Source organism: Macaca nemestrina, chromosome 12 (genome assembly GCF_043159975.1).
Source record: "Macaca nemestrina isolate mMacNem1 chromosome 12, mMacNem.hap1, whole genome shotgun sequence".
Lineage (NCBI taxonomy): Eukaryota > Metazoa > Chordata > Mammalia > Primates > Cercopithecidae > Macaca > Macaca nemestrina.
The window spans coordinates 131,815,007-131,834,697 of NC_092136.1; the positions used below are offsets into that span (position 1 = coordinate 131,815,007).

At 45.7% G+C, this 19,691-nt stretch overlaps 1 protein-coding gene across 13 annotated transcripts in view; it reads right to left on the reverse strand.

Annotated features, from left to right (window-relative positions):
* LOC105476165 (opioid binding protein/cell adhesion molecule like) overlaps positions 1-19,691 on the reverse strand; it is a 1,438,816-nt gene that overhangs the window by 5,425 nt on the left and 1,413,700 nt on the right. For 8 of the 13 annotated variants that reach the window (XM_011731836.2, XM_071076069.1, XM_071076066.1 and 5 more), the window contains 4 exons: positions 17,668-17,805; positions 17,093-17,213; positions 16,521-16,672; positions 15,300-15,326 (listed from right to left, as the gene is read on the reverse strand). In XM_011731836.2, the coding sequence (XP_011730138.1) occupies positions 15,300-15,326; positions 16,521-16,672; positions 17,093-17,213; positions 17,668-17,805 (438 nt within the window). The remainder of the gene's footprint in view (positions 1-15,299; positions 15,327-16,520; positions 16,673-17,092; positions 17,214-17,667; positions 17,806-19,691) is intronic. The other 5 variants (XM_071076070.1, XM_071076074.1, XM_011731838.2 and 2 more) reach the window with 3 other exon arrangements.

The following is a 19,691-nucleotide window of genomic DNA, read 5'->3' on the forward strand; positions in this document are numbered from 1 at the left end:
ACCTTCCACCCTTCCGCTGACCATTCCAAGTCTAGACAAAGGAAAATGCCCATTGGGAGTATTTAGGAACTCGAAGGGGCAAGCTAATGGGATGCCTTGACCAGTGCAGCCTGCTCCGAAAGACTATGCTTAAAAAGTAAATAGGTGAAGCTCAGGCTAGTCATTGAGGTCCGTGGGCCCAAAGGTTAGGGCAACACATGGAAAGGCAGACCTGCTGGCTGTTTTCTAAGCAGTGCCTCTAAATGTGTGCTATACTTGGAGAGTGTCCAGTACAGACAATGAGTCGGGGGGCACAGGGCCAGAGAGACAAGGAGCAGGTGCTGGGGTAGGAAGGGGAGAGGGATGGAGACATAAGTCCAAGTGTTGATGTAGTAGACTCGTCAACCTCAATGCATGCAACCTAGGTGTTGTGGAGGCTCCTCCTGCAGCAGCTGAGGAAGGAAGAAAAATCATCCCCACGGGTTTTAAAGACTGGAATTAGGCTTGTCCCAGCAGACAGTGCTGCCTCGCCAAAGGCCTTGAAGCAGATCAACACGCCCAAAACAGATTGCTCCTGAAGAGTCCACCCAAGGGGCTCTCCCTTGATTTTTTTTCTACCTTCTCTCTCTCTCTGGCCCTTTCCTGTATCCCCAGTAAATCATTCAAGGTCCACTGGGAAATAAGTCCCCAGTCTCATGAGTGCTATTCTTCTCCTCTCATCTTCCATGGCTCAAGAAGACAAATCACATGAATTGGTATTATCCCAGCCTGCTGCAAAGGCAGGTGTATCAAACTTGGCCCAGGCGTTCCTCCATCACCTTTATCAGCAAGTGCATAGGGTGGTACGTAAGACCAGGAGCCAGCAGTAAGTGTATCCCAGAAAAAGCAAAATCTATTATTACCAAGGGATTAAAGCCATTGAGAGTCATTTCTATAAAACTGGTGAAGAAGCAAAGGAGATCCAAAGGAGACAGGACACCTCTTCTACCACCTCAAGCCAGGACTTCACAGCTTCTTTGAGAAGCAAATTGGCCGGCTGGAAATAAGCGGAGGTGCAGCAGAACCTCTTTAGACAGGACCAGTTCATTTGGCTTGTCTGTCAACCTTATGGTGAGGATCCATGCCTCGCCCAGGAGGGACTGATGGGAAGATTTTACTTTGGGAAATTCAGGTCTCTCACTTCAGCAATGAATATACAACTGTTCCTCTCCACTAATCTTAACATGAATACCTTTTATTTCTACTTAAAATATACACGCTTTTATGCACTAAAAGTCATATTTGCTTGATAGCTTGAAGTCTGACTCATATTACCCTGCATTTTTGTCAGAGAATATTCACAAAAAAGGGCGGGATCCAGGTTCTAGCGACATGTTAATGTCCCAGAGGAGGCTCCATAGATATTGATGGAAAGTAGCCTGACTGTGGGGCCTCCAGCAATCCTGGCACACATCCCGAGAAATCCTACTGGCCTGCAGAATGCACTCAGCTAGAAATGCTCAGGTTGAAGCTCAAGGTAATTCTCTGCATATTGTCTTTGCAAAAGATGAGTGATTTAGATTTTTAAATAAGTTTATTTACATTTTTAAATAAAAATATGTACATAAAGATACTTTTAAAGAAACATATGGGCAGACTCATAAAGCATGTATGTTTCTTTAAAATTATCTTTTTGTTTATATTTTCTTTAAAAGTATTTTCATGACATATATGGCGTATGTACTAGACTAGTTATGTATGTGTATATGTATATACATATATATGTCTTTGTCTAATTTATTATTTTGAACTTAAGAAACAATTGAAGCCCTGATATGCTCTACTGTAGACAGATAGAAGTCTTGAGTGTAGGAATCATTCTCTCCAAGTTCTACCAGTGAACTGAAACATTCCTGTGGATACCATGCCATCAGCACAAGGTTGAATATAACTAAAGCAAAGAAGAGTGGGGCAATACACACAGAAAGAAGAGCATGGAAGAGTGGGGCTCAGAGAGACAAGGAGGCAGAATAGCAAAGGGAAGTGAGTGTTTCTGGTGGTGAGCAGCAGTTGCCATCGGATGCTTGGTGCTTACTGGGTGGAGGTTTACAGCCATATTCAGCTTCTGTTGAGTGTTCCCAAGAGTGGAAATGCAAGGGGAACTTAGCAGATATGTAGGCTGCTCAGCCTGCTTAGGGCCATGATGACAACATACATTCACACTGTGCTCTCCATGTGGCAAGCATGATTCTAGATGCTAAACATACAATCAGTCATTTAATCATCACACCAACCCTATGAGCTATGTGCTACTGTCATTCCCACTTTACAAATAGGAAAGCTGGGAACAGAGCAGTTAGACCTCTTACCTATGGCCACACAACTTATACACCGTGAGCTGTATTAGAACCAAGTCACTGTCCTCAGAATCTATGCCCATAATTGTTACAAGTCTACTTCCTCTCTGTAGAAAATGACCATTTGTGCAGGTTTTCCAGGGACCACAATATCATGGTGTGAGAGAAACAGTGGACGGGAAATGCAGTGTCTCTGTGTGAATGTGCTGAACCCTAGCTGAGTGACGGTCCCTCTCCGGGCTTTGCTTCTCACATTGCAAATTGAGAAGAGATGGGGTTTGATGACCTGTGAGGTCCTTCTTCTATTAGCTCTCTGAGTTATTACATGAATGGAAATTCTGCATCCAGGTGTTAGGAGAGATAGTTGGTGAGTAGCCAGACAGCCTTCTTCAGTTGAAAGAAAACCATCAACATATGCCTTCTGCACTTCAGAATTCCATCTCCCCTGAGACTGCAAGAGGGCACCAAACACTCTAGACCCTAAAGTTTCCCTTTTGCAGCCCCATTTTCTATGTGGCTTCAGGGAGTTTTATTCTTCAGCAGGTGTGATGAGCACCTGCTTTGTCGTATCAAATGCCGTAGCAATTTATTGCCTAAGTGCCTTTGGTCAATTGGTGTATGAGAAACGGCTGGGCTATTGTGGCCAGAGAATGAATTTAATCCACTATGATACAGAGTGAAGCTAGCATCACTTTCCTCCTACAGATCCTGGGCACACTGGAGACCTGTCATCTGGGCCAAATGCCAATGCGGCGAGGGCTCTGCCGGAGGGCTCTCCAGCTGTGTTTGGAGCGGGTACATCTATGTACCACTCTCTGGACTGGAAGAGTGTGAGACAAAAGCCATGGGCAATGAACTCATTCTTTAATTGCATCTTTGCAGTAGCCCTGTGTAACTGGAAATGAGGAAAAGAAAGTTTCTGGGTTAGTTCTCTCCCACCAGGCTTCTGTATGCTACAGTTGCTCACCTAACTTGGCCAAATGCTTTTCTGCTTTAATATAAAAGTGATGGGTTGCTGCAATTCAAGTAATTTGGTGTGGTCCCATGGCCTCGGGGCTCACATTTGTTCCCACGGGTTACCATGAGGCTGTTGTAAATGTTAGCTCAGCAAAGCTACAGAGCCACCTGTGTGACAGGGGAGGACGCGGTTCTGAAGGAACTCTTCAGGCTGAGCTCAGCAGTGGTAGCACTGAAGCTTGCACACAGGGCTTCAGAGTCAGGTTGAGTACAGTTTTCCTAGAGTTTGGCCTTAGCCGGTAACAGCTGCATGGACTTCTCCAGGTACTTGGTACCCAAGACGATATAATTTTGAATTTCAATACACAGGATCAGAAACCCAAATGTTTGTATTTATTCATTTATTGGTAAAAATTGGAAGAAAGGTGATTCTTCTCTAAAACCTAGAATCCCAGGTTTGGAAATGAGAGGCAGATTTTTTTCTTTTTCTTTCTTTTTTTTTTTTTTGAGACGGAGTCTCACTCTGCCGCCCGGGCTGGAGTGCAGTGGCTCGATCCTGGCTCACTGCAAGCTCCACCTCCCATGTTCAAGCCATTCTCCTGCCTCAACCGCCCGAGTAGCTGGGACTACAGGTGCCCGCCGCCACACCTGGCTGATTTTTTGTATTTTTAGTAGAGACGGGGTTTCACCGTGTTAGCCAGGATGGTCTCGATCTCCTGACCTCGTGATCCGCCCGCCTCGGCCTCCCAAAGTGCTGGGATTACAAGCATGAGCCACTGAGCCCGGCTGAGAGGCAGATTTTTAATGGCATGTTCTATTCCAGAAAACTGATGCTAAAATACACCCGGATGAAAGCCCAGGGGTTTGGAAGAAAGGCAAAGGGGCAGACTTACTGGAAGCATCACTGAGAAAACATCCCTAGGGACCTCAGGAACGGTTCTCTACGCTCCCCCGGGGTAAGGTCGCTCATCGCGCTCTGGCAGCATCCGAGTTGGACCAATTCGGGTTTAAATTCTGACCCTGTGGGTTGCCAGCTCTGTGATCTTAGGCAAGATACTTTGTTTTCTCACTGAAAATAGGCGTGATGACGCTGAGTTTGCAGGATTGGTTGAAGGATGAATGTAATCAGTACAGTGCCTGGTACAAAGTAGTCATGTGATCATGGTAACTGCTGTTGGAACACGGCTCACACACCTTCCCTTTCCCTTTCTTAGTGGAGACGAATACTAGCTTGTTTAGATCGTTCCGAAATATGTTGAACCTGGGGTGAGGTATTGGTAGGGGAGTGAGTAAAGAGGTGAGATAGCTTAAGGTTGGAGTGTTTGCAGCTGAGAGAGATCACTGGCTGTGAGGGCTGTGGAGGATGTGGGGCATTGAGCAGGGCACTGGGAGCCAGCCACAGCCAAGCTTCCTGGCTAGGTCAAAGGGTAATGTGTCCATCCCGCAATGGAGACGGGCCCCAAGCCAGCCTTGGAAAAGTTGCAGTCTTTCATTCGACATACATGAATTGATCCCTGCCATGCACTAGGCTCTGCTTTCAGAAAGAAAGACAGACACAGTCTCTACCTTCAAAAAGCACAAACTTTAGGAGGAGCTAGCGTATCCTCCGTCCTTGACTAAATAAATAAACAAATAAACAGACAAAATTTTTTTTTTTAAACCATCACAGATTCTGGGAAGAAAGCCATTTGGAACAAATAACCCTAAATCCCTTTCATCTCAGGAACATCCTGCCTGTTGGATAGTCTTAAGAGGATTGATTTTAAGAGTCAGAACTGAATTTGAATTCTGGCTCTGCTACCCACCAGCAGGAAGACTTTGGACAAGACAGCCGACTTCTCTGAAACAGTTTCTTTTATGTATAAAATGTGGAAGGGGTAGTTCTATCTACCCTTGCAGGGTCGCTCTCAGAATAAGTTAAGATGGTGTCTGCAATCATCAAGTACAGAGTAAAGGATGATGAAATATTAGGCGAGCTGGAATTAAGGCAAGAATTGCTAATCCATGAAACGGCATCTTGTGTGGGGGTTCTCCGCTTTTAAAGAAAGAGGTGTTCTGGAGTACTAGGTTCTCAAAGGTTACTCTCCAACACCAGCTGAAAGCAACCTTGGCTCCGCCTCGTAACTGGGTGACCTTGTCCCTTCTGGAAAGGCCTGAAGTGGCTGCTAACCACAGGTAAAAGCTTCCTAACGAATGCCAGCTATTCTGAGGAAGTGTATTCAGCAGCCCAGTACTTTCTGTGGGCAAATGCCACATTTAAGGACTCTTTCTCTATTTATGGTTAACAATGATTCAATTGAACTAGAATGGCTGCTACAAATATCAGGCTTAATTAAATATTTTCAGGGATAAATGGAAAGTGAGAACATGTAATTATGCCCTTTACCATTATTCCAGCACCTCCTCCTTCACCCTTTTTAAGGTTAAAAATTAATGGCTTCTTCATGCCTGAAGTTAAGCATCTTTAAAAATACAAGCTGAAATGAAGATGCCAAGCCACAAAATAAACTGTGAGTAACAACACAGTGACAACAACAAAATACTTTGGGGACAGGTATACAGACAAATAAGATTTCCTTCAGAATACAGAAAGAATAGTTAGAGACCAAATATGGTTAAGAGACAAGTTTCAGAAACGGCAAAGGGATCCATTTGTGTGGCCATTATGGCCACAGCAGGTCCATGTGGCTACAAGGGAAGCTCAGTAGGGGTAAGACACATAACAACAACAACAACAACAACAACAACAAAATGAACAAATAAAAATTCTACTTTTGAGAAGCTACTTATCTTGGTAAATTGTTAGGTTTGTGCAAAAGTCATCATGGATTTTGCCATTACTTTTAATGGCAAAAAACGTGATGCTTTTGTATCAACCTAATAAAATACTGAACATTAGATTTTTTTGTTTGTTTATTTGTTTGTTTTTTAGAGAGTGTGATCTCGGCTCACTGCAACCTCTGCCTTTCAGGTTCAAGTGATTCTGCTGCCTCAGCCTCCCAAGTAGCTGGGATTATGGGCATGCACCACCACGTCTGGCTAATTTTTGTATTTTTGTAGAGATGGGGTTTCACATGTTGCCAAGGCTGTTCTTGAACTGCTAGCCTCAAGTGACCCACTCGCCTCAGCCTCCCAAATTGCTGGAATTACAGGCGTGATTCACCACGCCGAAAATCTAGTGGCCTAAACATTAGATTTTTAAGAAGAAAATTTGGTTGAAGGCTTAAAACAGAATAAAACCACACCTACCACATAAGAACTGGGAACTTCAAGCCTGGCCATCCTGGCACAAAGGTTTTACTGCTGCATTCAGGGGTAGCTCAACACCCTCTTGAGTGGGAGGTGTTGACAATCACAGTACCCAAACTCAGCACAGAGCTCTCAGAAAAAATATAGAAACTTCCTGCTGAGATCTTGCCTCATGAGAGATTTTGAAGCTTAAAAATGTAGTGTATATAACAAGCCATGAAGGTATTGGAATGTGTCACTGGTTTTCTTTTCCATGATTGTAATGAAAATATGACATCGATCTCCAGCAACCATAAACTATATAGCTGAAATTCTACTAAAATGGCAGATGGTAGGGTGATCACACTAAAAAAGAAAAGAAAAGAAAAGAAGCCCATAGGCAAGTTGAGCTTGTTGATAGCAAACAGTGAGATTAATGAAATATCTGAAGTCTAAGAAGATATGGTTTTGTTCTGAAATTTGGATAGGTTTTGTAAGTATGATTATGAACTGCGTGACCTTCCTAATGAGGAACCAAAAGGATAATGATGTTCTTGGTGATTAAAAGAGGAGCGAAGAAATCTAATTAGATGATGTATGTGTTACACTTGTTGGTGAAACATAAAGCTATTTTTAGAGGCGCTGGCTGATGAAGGCGCACCACTTCCCTTCAAAGGGAACTTTTCCTCCATTGAGTTTAATTACAGCGGCAAACGTGGCACTGTATTGTTTCACAAGTAAGATCAACCAACAAGGCTCTGCAGCACAACTAAGACCAGTTGATAAAGAGGCAACCATCTTTGTTCTGTTCTCCTTAACACACCCTGTTTTGTGCTTACCACAAAAACAAAAGCTTAAGAAGTTAATATCAGAAGTTAATTCAAATCTGTCAGCTCATCACAAACCTGAAAGAGACAAGACTTGAGTCGATGTTGAACCATAAGCTCTGTGTCTGTGCTGACATCAGCACACCCTGAACGCTCAGTGTTAAATTCTAAATGCTTAGGCTAATAGCCAGATGTCAATGATTCAGAGCGAGGAGGGCGGGGTACGAGCCAACGACAAGGAACCTCATCAAGAATGAAATGGGAAATGTCTGCAGTTTTTTTCTAATATGTTGACATTTTGCAGGTTGGGGGAAAATACAAATGATTACGCTGCTGTCATCAGCCAAAAGCAATGGTGTTTCTCTCTGACTCATTCCCTTCCCACCTGGATTTAAATTGTGGATTTGAAAAATAAAAGCCATACACGTTATCAGCAGGAAATGGACAAATATGTACAGCTTTTGATGTCTCTGCAAGAAGATATCATGTGATGGACATCTTCCTAAACGGAGAATTGGAATATGTGGTATAGCCTCCTTCAAAAAGGAGATCTGGGATGGGGGGACCCTAAATTTCAAATTAGATTTGGAACATAGAGGAGGCTGGAATGCAAGGGAAAGTCAGAAAAATAGTGATTTGGCTTCCTTGAGGGGAGGGGACTGCAAGTTCTCTTGGGTATTTGGCTTTTCTTTGGTTAGTGAAAGGTATGAAACTGTATAGAGGCTATAACCCATGCCCTCACTGACTGGAAGATATATTTATTAATTCAACAAACAGTTACTGGGCAACAATCACTGGAAGATGTAGTGTTACATCCTCTAAGTGCAGAAAAAGATACAAACAAAATATAAGCCCAGGGGTAAGCCACTATGAGAGCCCAAAAGATGAGGGATTAACTCTTCAGTGGAGCTCACAAATGCTTTACATATGGGGCGTCATTGAGCAGAGCCAGAAAGTGCGCACTCCTCAGACACAGAAGACGGCACAAGCCTGCTTCTGGGACCCTCCAGCACACTGGGAGACACAGTATATGGGTTTGAAAGAAACAGGGGATCAAGTCAGACAGACCTAGGTACAAAACCTGCTGTTGTCCCTTGCCTCTTCCGTCCATGCTGGAATCCCTCCTACCTGGGGGAATTTAGTAACATCATTTGTTCTTGAGCTCTAGGCTCTTCTTCTGTCCAGTGAAAAATAATAACAGTATCTATCTCAAAGGCTTCTTAGGTGTCTAAAGCCATGTGTGGCTGACACTTGATAGCCGGCAGCTTCTTTATTCCTCAAGCATGGCCGTTCTTATATTTTATTGTAACTGCCTATTTACTTGTTTGTGCAAGATCGGAAATTCTGTTTCTCCTTGTACCTTAGTCCTTGTATAATTCCTGGCATACAGTAGACACTAAACAAATATTTGTTGACTAGACGAATGGATGGAGGGATGGATGGATGGATGGATGGATGGATGGATGGATGGATGGATGGGTGGATGGGTGGATGGATGGAGGGATGGAGGGATGGATGGATGGATGGATGGATGGAGGGATGGAGGGATGGATGGATGGATGGATGGATGGATGGATGGAGGGATGGATGGATGGATGGATGGATGGATGGATGGAGAGTGGCAACAGCATGATGTCTAATGGGATCTGGGACATAGGGGCCCAGCCTGGTGGATGCAGGGAAGGTCACAGGTGGAGTGCTGGGGACACTTGAAGCTATAAGGCTACGCTGACCTCACAGCGAGAACAGCCTTAGCGTCAAGCTGTTCTGGGAGGCAGAAGTTTTCGGCAATCGAAATGACAAGGTTCGTTCTGAGTTTTGGAAATGTCACTTGGCCCTGCTGTGGCAAACCAATAGGAGTCGGATTGCCAAAGAAAGACGAGAGAACCAGCGAGAGGATATCACAATCGTCCATGTGTGACACGTGCCACAATGTGAGTGATAATGGAGATGGAGAAGTCAGAGGAAAGGCCATTTGGTGGGACTTGTTGGCTAACAGATGTGAGGAGTGAGGGAGAGGAGAAAGTCAAAAATGACCACAGAGATTGTAGAGAGTGTGCAGGGAAGAGTGAGGCACACACGGAGTCTTCCCAGGGCAGAAAGGCTGCCTTTGAGACCCCTGTGGAATATTCAGAGAGAGAGAGTGGCTTGTAGCTCAGAATTCAGGAAAGAACTAAAGACACAAATTCAGGAATTAGCAGACTGTTGTTCAGAGGCCAACAATCTTCGGTGTGCATAAGATTCCCTGGGAGAGTCTGTTAAAAAGTGCATTCTCAGGACCTTCCCTAGAGATTTTGATTAAATGATTCTGGGGCAAGGCTCACATATCTGCATTTTTAAGGCATCCAGAATAAGGCCGATGCAGGCCAAAAAATACCTCACCGTTGGGTGCTTGAAGGTACAGCAGAGCCCTTCCCCTCTCACCATAGGCTGACCTCTGGGAGGACCGATAGGGCAGGGGCTGTTGGAGCTAGACACAGACTGAGGAAGGTAAGAAGACAGGCACCACCCAATTACATCACAGAAGCCAGAAGTGGGGCATTGCGAGGTGAGACGGGGTCTGACACCGAGAGGAGGTCAGGTGTTAGAGTAAGACAGATCGTGGTAGCTGAGGCATAAAGAGGTTTGAGAAAGTGGGGATACAACATGAGTTCTCCCTCCCAGAGGCCTGTGGTTGGAGGGAAGCAAAGGCACGGATGCGGCATGGAGGTCGCACTGAAGAGAAGCTCAGTCTTTGTGCCCCTTCTCCATGTCCCAGTTGGAGCCGCCTGGGGATAGGTGTAGTTGTGAGGATGCCCTGATACAGAACAAGAAGATGGAGGCAGGAAGAGGAGGGAAGTGGGGGATAAGGCAGCAGCGCTGAGGGCTCTGCCCACGGTGGGGTGGTTTCCCATGAGAAGGAGGTCAGCAGAAAGCAGAGGGTGAGAGCCGCTGCCTGGTGCAGGCTCTGGCTGAAGGAAGTCCGGCTCAGCCAGTCTGATATGTATATTTATTCTAGAAGAATGGCCACTAGCAACAGAAAATAGAGATTCTGCCCTCATGGCTCCCAGGAGCCGCCGAGGCAGGCTGGAGTCACAGCTGCTCCCAGAGGGCTCAGGCTTGGCCTGAGGAGGAAACTCTGTGCACAGATGTTGCCTTAACTGGAGCGTTTGCCTTTTTCACTCGCAATGACAGGATTCCTGTGAGTTGTCCCTGTGCCCTCCACTTAACTCTTAATGTAACTGATTTGTGTTGCTGCAATTTCACAGATAAAATGTGAGAAATTTGTTTTTCTCTCTGCAGTCTCCCCCCTCTGGCTTGGCTTTGTTTGCGTTCTCTGTCCCTTTCCCCTACCAGTTCCAGTCATCCAGCCGTTTACATGCCTCATTAAGCACGTCGCACTCTCTGCAGTGCCGGATGTAATCAAGTCCAGAATCTTCCTTCTCTGCACACTAAGGACAGGATGGGAGGATGGGGCTTCTTGCTCAGGGCCCAGAGGGAGCAAAGGGGGTTGGCGAACTGAGAGAAAGTGAGTGACCTCCACAAGGGACAGAGCTGTAGTCAGCAAGCTGAACCCTGGCCACCCCTGCTGTTCATAGGCCTGGCAAGGTTTCAAGGTGCCAAGGGGCTCCCTGTGGGCCTTCCAATGGCCGCACCCACTCAGTAAAGCTAACCAATGCTTGGAGCAAGCTGCTTTGCAAAGGTTGCCCATGGTTATGGTTGATGGCTTTTGGAGACCTGTTCCTTGCCCTTTGTTCCCATTGTTTCCCAAATTCAGCACTGACACTTAGAAAACTGAAAGTAACCTGGGAGTTCATCTTGCTCAGCTTTTATGTTTTATGCATGACTTAAGAACAGACAGCATCACAGTTTGTCTGTATCAGAGTCAGGACTGGAGCCCTGTGGCTGCCAGTGTTGACCTCCTCTCCATATCGGGCCACTTTTCCAGCACCTGCAGTTGCCTGGGGCTAAGGGAAGTGGGTGGTCTAAAATGTGCCTGTGAGTTGGCGCTCTGCCTAGGTGACCACTCTGTCCTTGTGGCTCTGTGTGGGGAAAGCAACTGGCGTGATGAAGAAGAAGGATTTCATATCAGTGCCAACAGCTGATTCATCTTGGACGATCACCTACCATGTGGTCACTCACACATTTCTAGTCATTTCAGGTTTCAAACCACTCACCAACCCATTGTCTCCAGTTTTTGTCCTCTGCATTCTTTCAAAATTGCTTGTATCCTATTTTCCTTTGCTCTTTGCTTGTAGGTATGGACTATATAAAAGATGTAGTGTGAGAGAGGCACGCTGTGAGGGGATCACAGGGGCAGAGTCAAAGAGGGCTCTCGGAAAACAGACTGACAGTCTGTGAGAGTAAATACAAATGCACGCCTGCAGATGGGGACTGTGTGTTGGGAAAGTATGAGTATATGGGTTGCAAATGTAAAAATTGTCCTTTACAGGAATTGGTTCAGAAGTAGATAGAAGAAAGGAGAATTTGATGTGGGACTTGGGTCTAAGCAAACTAATAGCTGATATGAGGCTCCATTTGGAAAGTCGCCACGTCCATGATGGGTTGCCAGGTCTTTGAGCTGGACTGCAATAGGAGCGAAGCACTCCAGCGTGGGATTGGGGGGACATCGGCTCAAATCCCAGCACAAGCACTGGTGAGCCAGGGTGTTCTCAGTTATCCGCCTAACCTCACAATTTCCTCAAGTGTTAAATCAGGATAAATATAGTACTTACTTCATAGAGTCACTAAGGGTGATAAAAAAAGGAAAAGCACTTAGTCTAGCGCCCTGTACACACTAAATGGTTGGTAATAATTAGGCATAATTATGGGGGCATTGAGGACTAGGAAAAGCATCCCTGGCCAGGAGAAAGAGCAGGTCAACCGGACACTATCTGTCTGATCTTGTGCTGAAACTATTGCCACACAGTCATAGGATCAGAGAATTGTGCCTTGTAGGGACCACAAAAACCAAACATCTTATCCAAAATGCCTTCACTGATTAAAAATATAAAAAGACCCACTGAGACTGACCTTCCCAAAGCCATTCAGCCAGTGAGCAGCATAGGGTGAGACACATACCCCTTCTTCTATGCCATGGCATTTTAATCCCTGACAGCTAAATTGTTGCTGTGACCAATACATTCTTTCTACCCCCACATACATTCACACATTCATTTGTTCCACAAAGTTTTCCTGATGAGCTACTGTGTGTAGATCCTTGTATAAGGTCCTGGGGATTAAGCCAGGTATGGCCCCTATGTTCATGGAGCTTACAGGCTGAAGAGGAAGAAATACTTTAAACAAACAAATTTTGAAATATTAAACAAAAACAAAATTACAACTAGAAGATAAAGTCTGTAGAAACAAGGAACCTATCTGTTGAGTCACTGCTGTCTCCTGATCACATAGAACAGTGCCTGGCTTGTAACAAGTCCTAAATGCATGTTTGTTAAATGAATGCTAGACAATGCCCTGTGTGAGTGCAGCAGTCAAAGGCACAGAATGAGTGGATGCAGAATGGGGGACTGGCCTGGTCAGAGAGGTCAGGAAAGGCTTCCTTCAGGAAGGGATGCTGAAGGCAAGTGTGTGCAACAGGGTGAAGTGAGATAGGGTGGGTTATAGGGATCATGAATGCCGGAGAGGAAGGGCACGGGGGACTTTGGAGGAGAGAAAAGAAGTCCAGTTGAGCAGTGACTCTGGCAGGCATATGAAGGGATAGCATGGGCCATGTCACAATAAACGTTGGCAGGTACCAGTAGGAACACAACAGTATTCAGTGAGTCATGCCACTTTGATGAACACTGTCTTATTGACAATTCACAGTGGCACTCTCATGTCCGTAGGTCAGAAAATATCATCCTACGGTTGTAAACTCAGACCTACGGTTTTTGTTTGTGGTCAAATCCACACATCTAACATAGCATTTATGGGATTCTTAATGTATACAATCTTATTTAATCCTGTCACCAGTCTTTTGAAGCAGGCGTTAATATCCCGATAGCACATATGAGGGAAGGAAGGCTCAGCAAGTTTAAGTGAATTGGGATGTGAAGGCTGAATTGGAATGTAAATGTCTGCCTGTGCTATGGGCTGAATTGCATCCCTCTGCTACCAAATGTCTATGTTGATGCTATAACTCCCAGTACGTCTGTATTTGGAGGTGGCACCTATACGGAAGTAATTAAGGTTAAATTAGGTCATAAAGGTGGGGCCCTGATCCAATATAGTTAGTGTCCTTATCAGAAGAGACACCCGAAAGCTCCCTCTCTCTCTTTCTCTATGAGAATTCAGAGCAGAAACCATGTGAGGACACAGCAGCTGTCTACAAGCCACGAGGTGTGCCCTCATTAGAGCCGCCTGGGCAGAAACCTGCATCTTGAACTTCTAGCCTCCAGGACTGTGAGATAATAAATGTCTGTTGTTTAAGCCTTCCCATCTGTGGTATTTTGTTATGGCAACACAAGCCAACTAAGACAGTTTTGGCATACACCGGCTGTTGCTAGCAGCTATGAAACACTCCTTTCTTAGTTCATGGCAGAGAGAGACAAGAAGGGCCATTGGGTTGCCAGTCCTGTGCCCTTCTCTGCATCACACTCCCTGCCACTGCAATCCCACCAACCATGGGGATAACGGCAGGTCATGGCAGGGAAGCAACTCAATCCCACCCTATCCTCTCAGTTTTGTTAAGACCAAGGCATGGGTGTTCCTGGTCACTGGGGCGCAGGCAGGACTATACGTCTGTGAGTGCCGTGGATCAAGAGCTGTGGGCAGTGATAGTTGAAGAGCTTATTTCAGGTCTAGAAAATTCAAATGTCAGCCGGGCACGGTGGCTCATGCCTGTAATCCCAGCACTTTGGGAGGCCGAGACAGGCGGATCATGAGGTCAGGAGATCGAGAACATCCTGGCTAACACGGTGAAACCCTGTCTGTACTGAAAATACAAAAAATTAGCCGGGCGTGGTGGCGGGCGCCTGTAGTCCCAGCTACTCGGGAGGCTGAGGCAGGAGAATGGCATGAACCCAGGAGGTGGAGCTTGCAGTGAGCCGAGATCGCACCACTGAACTCCAGCCTGGGTGACAGAGCGAGACTCCGTCTCAAAAAAAAAAAAAGAAAAAGAAAAAGAAAATTCAAATGTCATCTCTTTGCATGTGACTGAGACCGACATCTTAGAACAGTAGGGTTGAATGTCCTCCGGTTCTGGAAGCATAGCTGAGCACCAGCTACTGCTTCTTCTAAATGCCCCAGCAACTGTGTAAGAGTGTGTGTGTGTGCATGCATGCGTGTGTATGTTTCTCTTCGCTGATGCTCTGGGCAAATGCTCCAATACCTAATGCAGGCTCCATTTCTAGGTCTCATCCAGTACCTATTCATTATTTAAGTGGCCTTCAGTGTTACCCAAGCTCTTTAGTTCTCCTTTCACTTATCTGTAAAATGGGGTTAATAACCTGCCTTGCACAGCATTGACAAGATGCCTAGAAACCAGTATACATTTGGTAAATAGCAGATATTATCATTATGAATAATGATCCCAAGTACTTTTATTTTAAAATAAAGTTTTAAAAACTAAACCATTAGCCCTGCTTGCCTTGGGCTAAAAGAATAAAACATTCATAGTAGGGTGACGTCCCCATGGAGACAGTTATCTATGAATCCAGTTGATCTCTGGGCTGGGTTGCTCTTGGTGCTGCTGTGTGCAGAAACAGCAGAATGAGCATCCTCTTCAAACGTGACCAAGTATAAGGTTATTGTTTTGGGGGCAAAAACCCCTTCCCCTGAAACCCATAAATCTATTCCACAGAGTGCCTGTGAAAGCCGTCATATTCTACATGCTTTTTATCTAAACTGTGCAAACCAAGCCCCTTGAGGTCTATCTGCCTCAGAGACATAAATTACAGAGGCGAAGCAGGCAAGCCTATCTTTGAAGTAGGCTAAAACTCAAAGGCATAGGCATTCAGGCAGGCAGAGGTAGGAAGGAACATGCTGTACCCACCTGCCACTGCTGATGAGGGGCTTATTTCTAAGACACACACAGCACAATGCACACACAATGCAGAGAGAAAACAAAAGACATAGATCACACATTTCAGATGGTTGGTGGACCAAGTTTAGTTAAGGTCAGAGCTGAAAACTTGTGTCTGAGGTGCACGTGGAAACGTGGATACCTCTCTTCATCCTTCATCCTCTCATCCTACTCATCGGATGCTTCCCTCTAACCAAACCTCAGCAAATAAACAAATACATACGCACATAAAGTATCACAACAAGCTGGTCCTGGCCCATGGTGTGAAATGTTGCAGAAGGATATGGATGCGGCAGTGTGGGAAAATGGAGTCAGGGAGACATAAGGGCTTTAAAGGAGGTCAGTCCGGGCTCCCAAGTCTTCTCCACCCATATGGGAGGGAAAGACCTTCAGAGGGGGTTTGCTGCTCCAGTTGTGGATAGAACAGCCACCTGATAAGGTCTCAGACTGCTACTCCATTCCTCCCCACGGATGAGAACACGAAATGCAAGCAACATGAGAATCATGATGGAAGCAATTGACTAGGTTTAAAGCAACAAATATCACCCCCAGAATCATAGACTCCAACTACAGAAGGCATCTTAAGATTATACAGTTGAATTGGCCCATGGTTCTATTTTTTTTTTTTTTTTTGAGACGGAGTCTCACTCTGTCGCCAGTCTGGAGTGCGGTGGCACAATCTCGGCTCACTGCAAGCTCCACCTCCCAGGTTCACGCCATTCTCCTCCCTCAGCCTCCCGAGTAGCTGGGACTACAGGCGCCCGTCACCACGCCCGGCTAATTTTTTTTTTTTTTTAGTAGAGAAGGAGTTTCACCATGTTAGCCAGGAAGGTCTCGATCCCCTGACCTCGTGATCCACCTGTCTTGGCCTCCCAAAGTGCCGGGATTACAGGCGTGAACCATGGTTCTATCTTCTTTATACAAACACCATTCTATCTGATTCACAATTTGGTTTACTCCTGTTGTAAGGGCAAACCTTGCCTTTTAATGACCATGAAATACCAATTACCATGTAACTATCTCTGCATGGCATGCTAGGGGAATGGCAGGGAGAAGTATGTCTTATCTACAGGTGGTGGGTTGAGCAGGATGGATGGACACAGGCCAAGCAGATTGCAACTTCCTCCCTCCTGAGTCCCTCAAGCCTCCCCATGTGGCTGAGCCCGCTGCATCCAGGCTTCTGGCACTCACCATACAATGTGATGCTGGCATTGGTGTTCCCAAGCTTGTTTGTGGCCACACAAGTATAGTTCCCATAATCCTTTTCTGAAACATTGAAGAAAGTCAGAGTGGACATGCGGCCTTTGTTCTCAATCCTCACTCCATCCAGTCCAGTGGCTAACCTGCAAGAGGGAAGGCATTGCCATCTATTCATTCTACAAAGAGGCCCTCCTCCTCACAAAACGCTTCTCTCCAACTAACCTTGTCCTTCAAACTCAAACCCTAAGAACCTCAGTGTCCAACAGGAGGACAAGGGAAACGATGCTTTTACCCAACAGGATAAATGTACTGGCTTCTAATTCCCAATGACTGACATGTCTACAACAAGTCTCAGATTCAGAATCATGGTCAGTTCATTTTGTTCACTTCCCAGCCTCCTCCATGTTTTTCTGGTTGTAAAAGGAGACTTTGTTACAAAAGAGGGTATAAAGCATTTCTGTTTTGCCTTATCTTTCCCCTTTCCTTCATCCCCATCCTTCTCCCATGTGAAGATGGCCCATCAGCTCTGCTTCAGAACTGTCCAGGCATCATTTAAAAGGTACCTGGTATCTTCCTTGAACCACTGGAATTCAGCCATGGGGACTGCAGAGGCTTCACAGCTCAGGATGCCCTTCTGACCGACGGAAACACCAGTGTTCTTGGCTTTTGAGATATAGGGAGGATCTGTGGGAAACACACACACACACACGCACGCACGCAAGCACACACACATGCATGCATGCACACAGAGTGATTTCATGAAAGAGAAGAAGGGCACATCCAGCCATTTGCTACGTAAATGGATTACTTGTGACAACCCTCTTTCCCAGTGAAATAATCATTTATTTCAGGAAAAATAACTTGCCTGAAGATATTGCATTGACCCCAACATCTTTTTCAGGCCTCCAAACCTATTCTCAGTTAACAATTCTCTCCATTTGCTGAAAACTCTGGCAGTCACAGGAAGACTCCAGGGACAAATGGCATGGAGGCCATGGTGAGCAAAGCCATTTGATGAAGTATTTTCCTGTTGGCAGCAACTTGGGTCTTTTGGAAAATGGCACTGCCATTACCAGATTGTCCGCCTACTCCCGGTGCCCTCTGTTCCCCAGAACCCCCCGGCTGCAGGTCCACTCACAGTTTACAGTGATTTTTACTTTCCGCACATCGGGCGCAGCGACATCGTTCAACGCGCTGCATTCGTACTCCCCAGACTGGTCTCGCTTGATGTCAGAGATCTCCAGGTACTCATCCTCACTTACAAAGCCCTGGCCTTCTGGGAAGAAAGAAGCAGACAGGAAACAATCAGGAAACCGTGTAACCAGGGACAGAGCCATATTCACATCTAGAGACTGTAGGAGAAGGAAGAGAAAAAGCCATCAGAATGGAGTAGGACATCAAGTCAAAGACAGAGGGCATCAAGTTGCTCAAAAGATACGGCAATGGAAGAAAGATATTCTCTGCTTGTGTCTTGCATCAATGTATTTTCAGCCAAGCCACTTAACTTTTTTAGAGCATTTGGTAAGAAAACATGTCATTATTTTTCTTATATGATTATTGTGATAATTAACTCAGAGATGACATGATAAATACCTCGGTGCATCATCAAACTGATATTTTAAAAAGAATTGTCATGATCAATAATATAATAAAACCATGGAATAACTTTAGAGTATGTTACTGTGGAACACATCTTAATTTTTCATTATGTAGAAATGTTTTTGTATGCAGAATACAAACTACTACTTGTAGAACAAATAAGTAAACATTCCACACTTTAATATAAATAAATGCAAAGTAGTTGGTTTTGTTTCTACCTGTGTTGGAGAAGATAGAGTGAGAATGAACGAACGAGGAAGGACCCCATGATGGCTTTGTAATAGGTGCTCAATATGCATTGGCCAACACAAGTGTGATAGACCCGAATGCTGGATCTGTGGTTGCCAGAATAGCCTAGTGGATTTAATACTCAATTTGGTGGAGCTCCCTGGAGGATTCATTCTCAGGTACCTGTGAAACTTGTCATTCATAATTCAAAATATTATGGGCTGCAAAATTTTTGTTGCTTTTATGTCACCATTACAGGTTCTTGCAACAATCTGGCCTCTCCACCTTACCCTTTATATTACTCCCTGTGGTCCAGTGCAAACACAACAGACCCTCTGTCTTCCATCACAAATGTTCTGGATTCTGTCAAAACACTGAGATCCCTCGAAAACCAAGATAAAGCCCAAGGATAAGGCACAGCCATTTGCCTTTCTTATAGGCCTGCAGTCCTGAGGGCCACAGTAGTTTTCAGGGCAACAAAAATGTTAGCTTTCCCCACAAGTTTGTGAAAGCATGTTCTGATCCAATGGGTTTGGGTCCACCATGGGTGTGAAGCAGGAAGGTGTCTGTGGAGGGGATGGGCTGGTGTGTAGGGCATAGGGTGTGGAGCAGGAACGTGTCTGTGGAGTTGGGATGGTGTGCAAGGTATAGGGTGGGCAGCAGGGGGCTGGAAGGTGGGGACAGTGTGTAGGGTGTAGGGTGTGCAGCAGGAACGTGTCTGTGGAGATGGGCTGGTGTCCAGGGTGTAGGATGGGCAGCGGAAATGTGGAGGGGGTGGGCCAGTGTGCAGGGTGTAGGATAGACAGCAGGATGGTGGAGGGAGTGGGCCGATGTACAGGGTATAAGGTGAGCAGCAGGAAGGTTTCTGTGGAGGTGGGCCAGTGTGCAGGGTGTAGGGTGTGCAGCAGGAAGGTGGAGGAGGTGGGCTGGTGTGTAGGGTGTAGGGTGTGCAACAGTGAGGATCTGTGGAGGTGGGCTGGGGCATAGGGGGTAAGGAGGCAGGTACTTGGGTGCCCTGACTCTGCTCCAAGTCTAAGCCTTGGGGGCTTCCACCACCTACCTGCCCATTTCCCCAGACTGTGTGCTTTCTGGCTCTTGCTGTCTTCCTTGCCTCCATGTCTTACCCCAGGTCATGCCCAACCAGGGAGTACCATCGGTCTCTGGGTACTGGCTACCAATCTATGTATAGAAATGTCACTGCAAATCAGCACCATTCTGTTAGCCCAAACTGTGCACTTTCATGGAGGAAATAATTCATTGGCTAGTGGGAGCAATTCACTTGCCTGGCTACCCTCCTCAAGCCTGGTCCTGAGGACAGGGTCCCAAAACGTACTC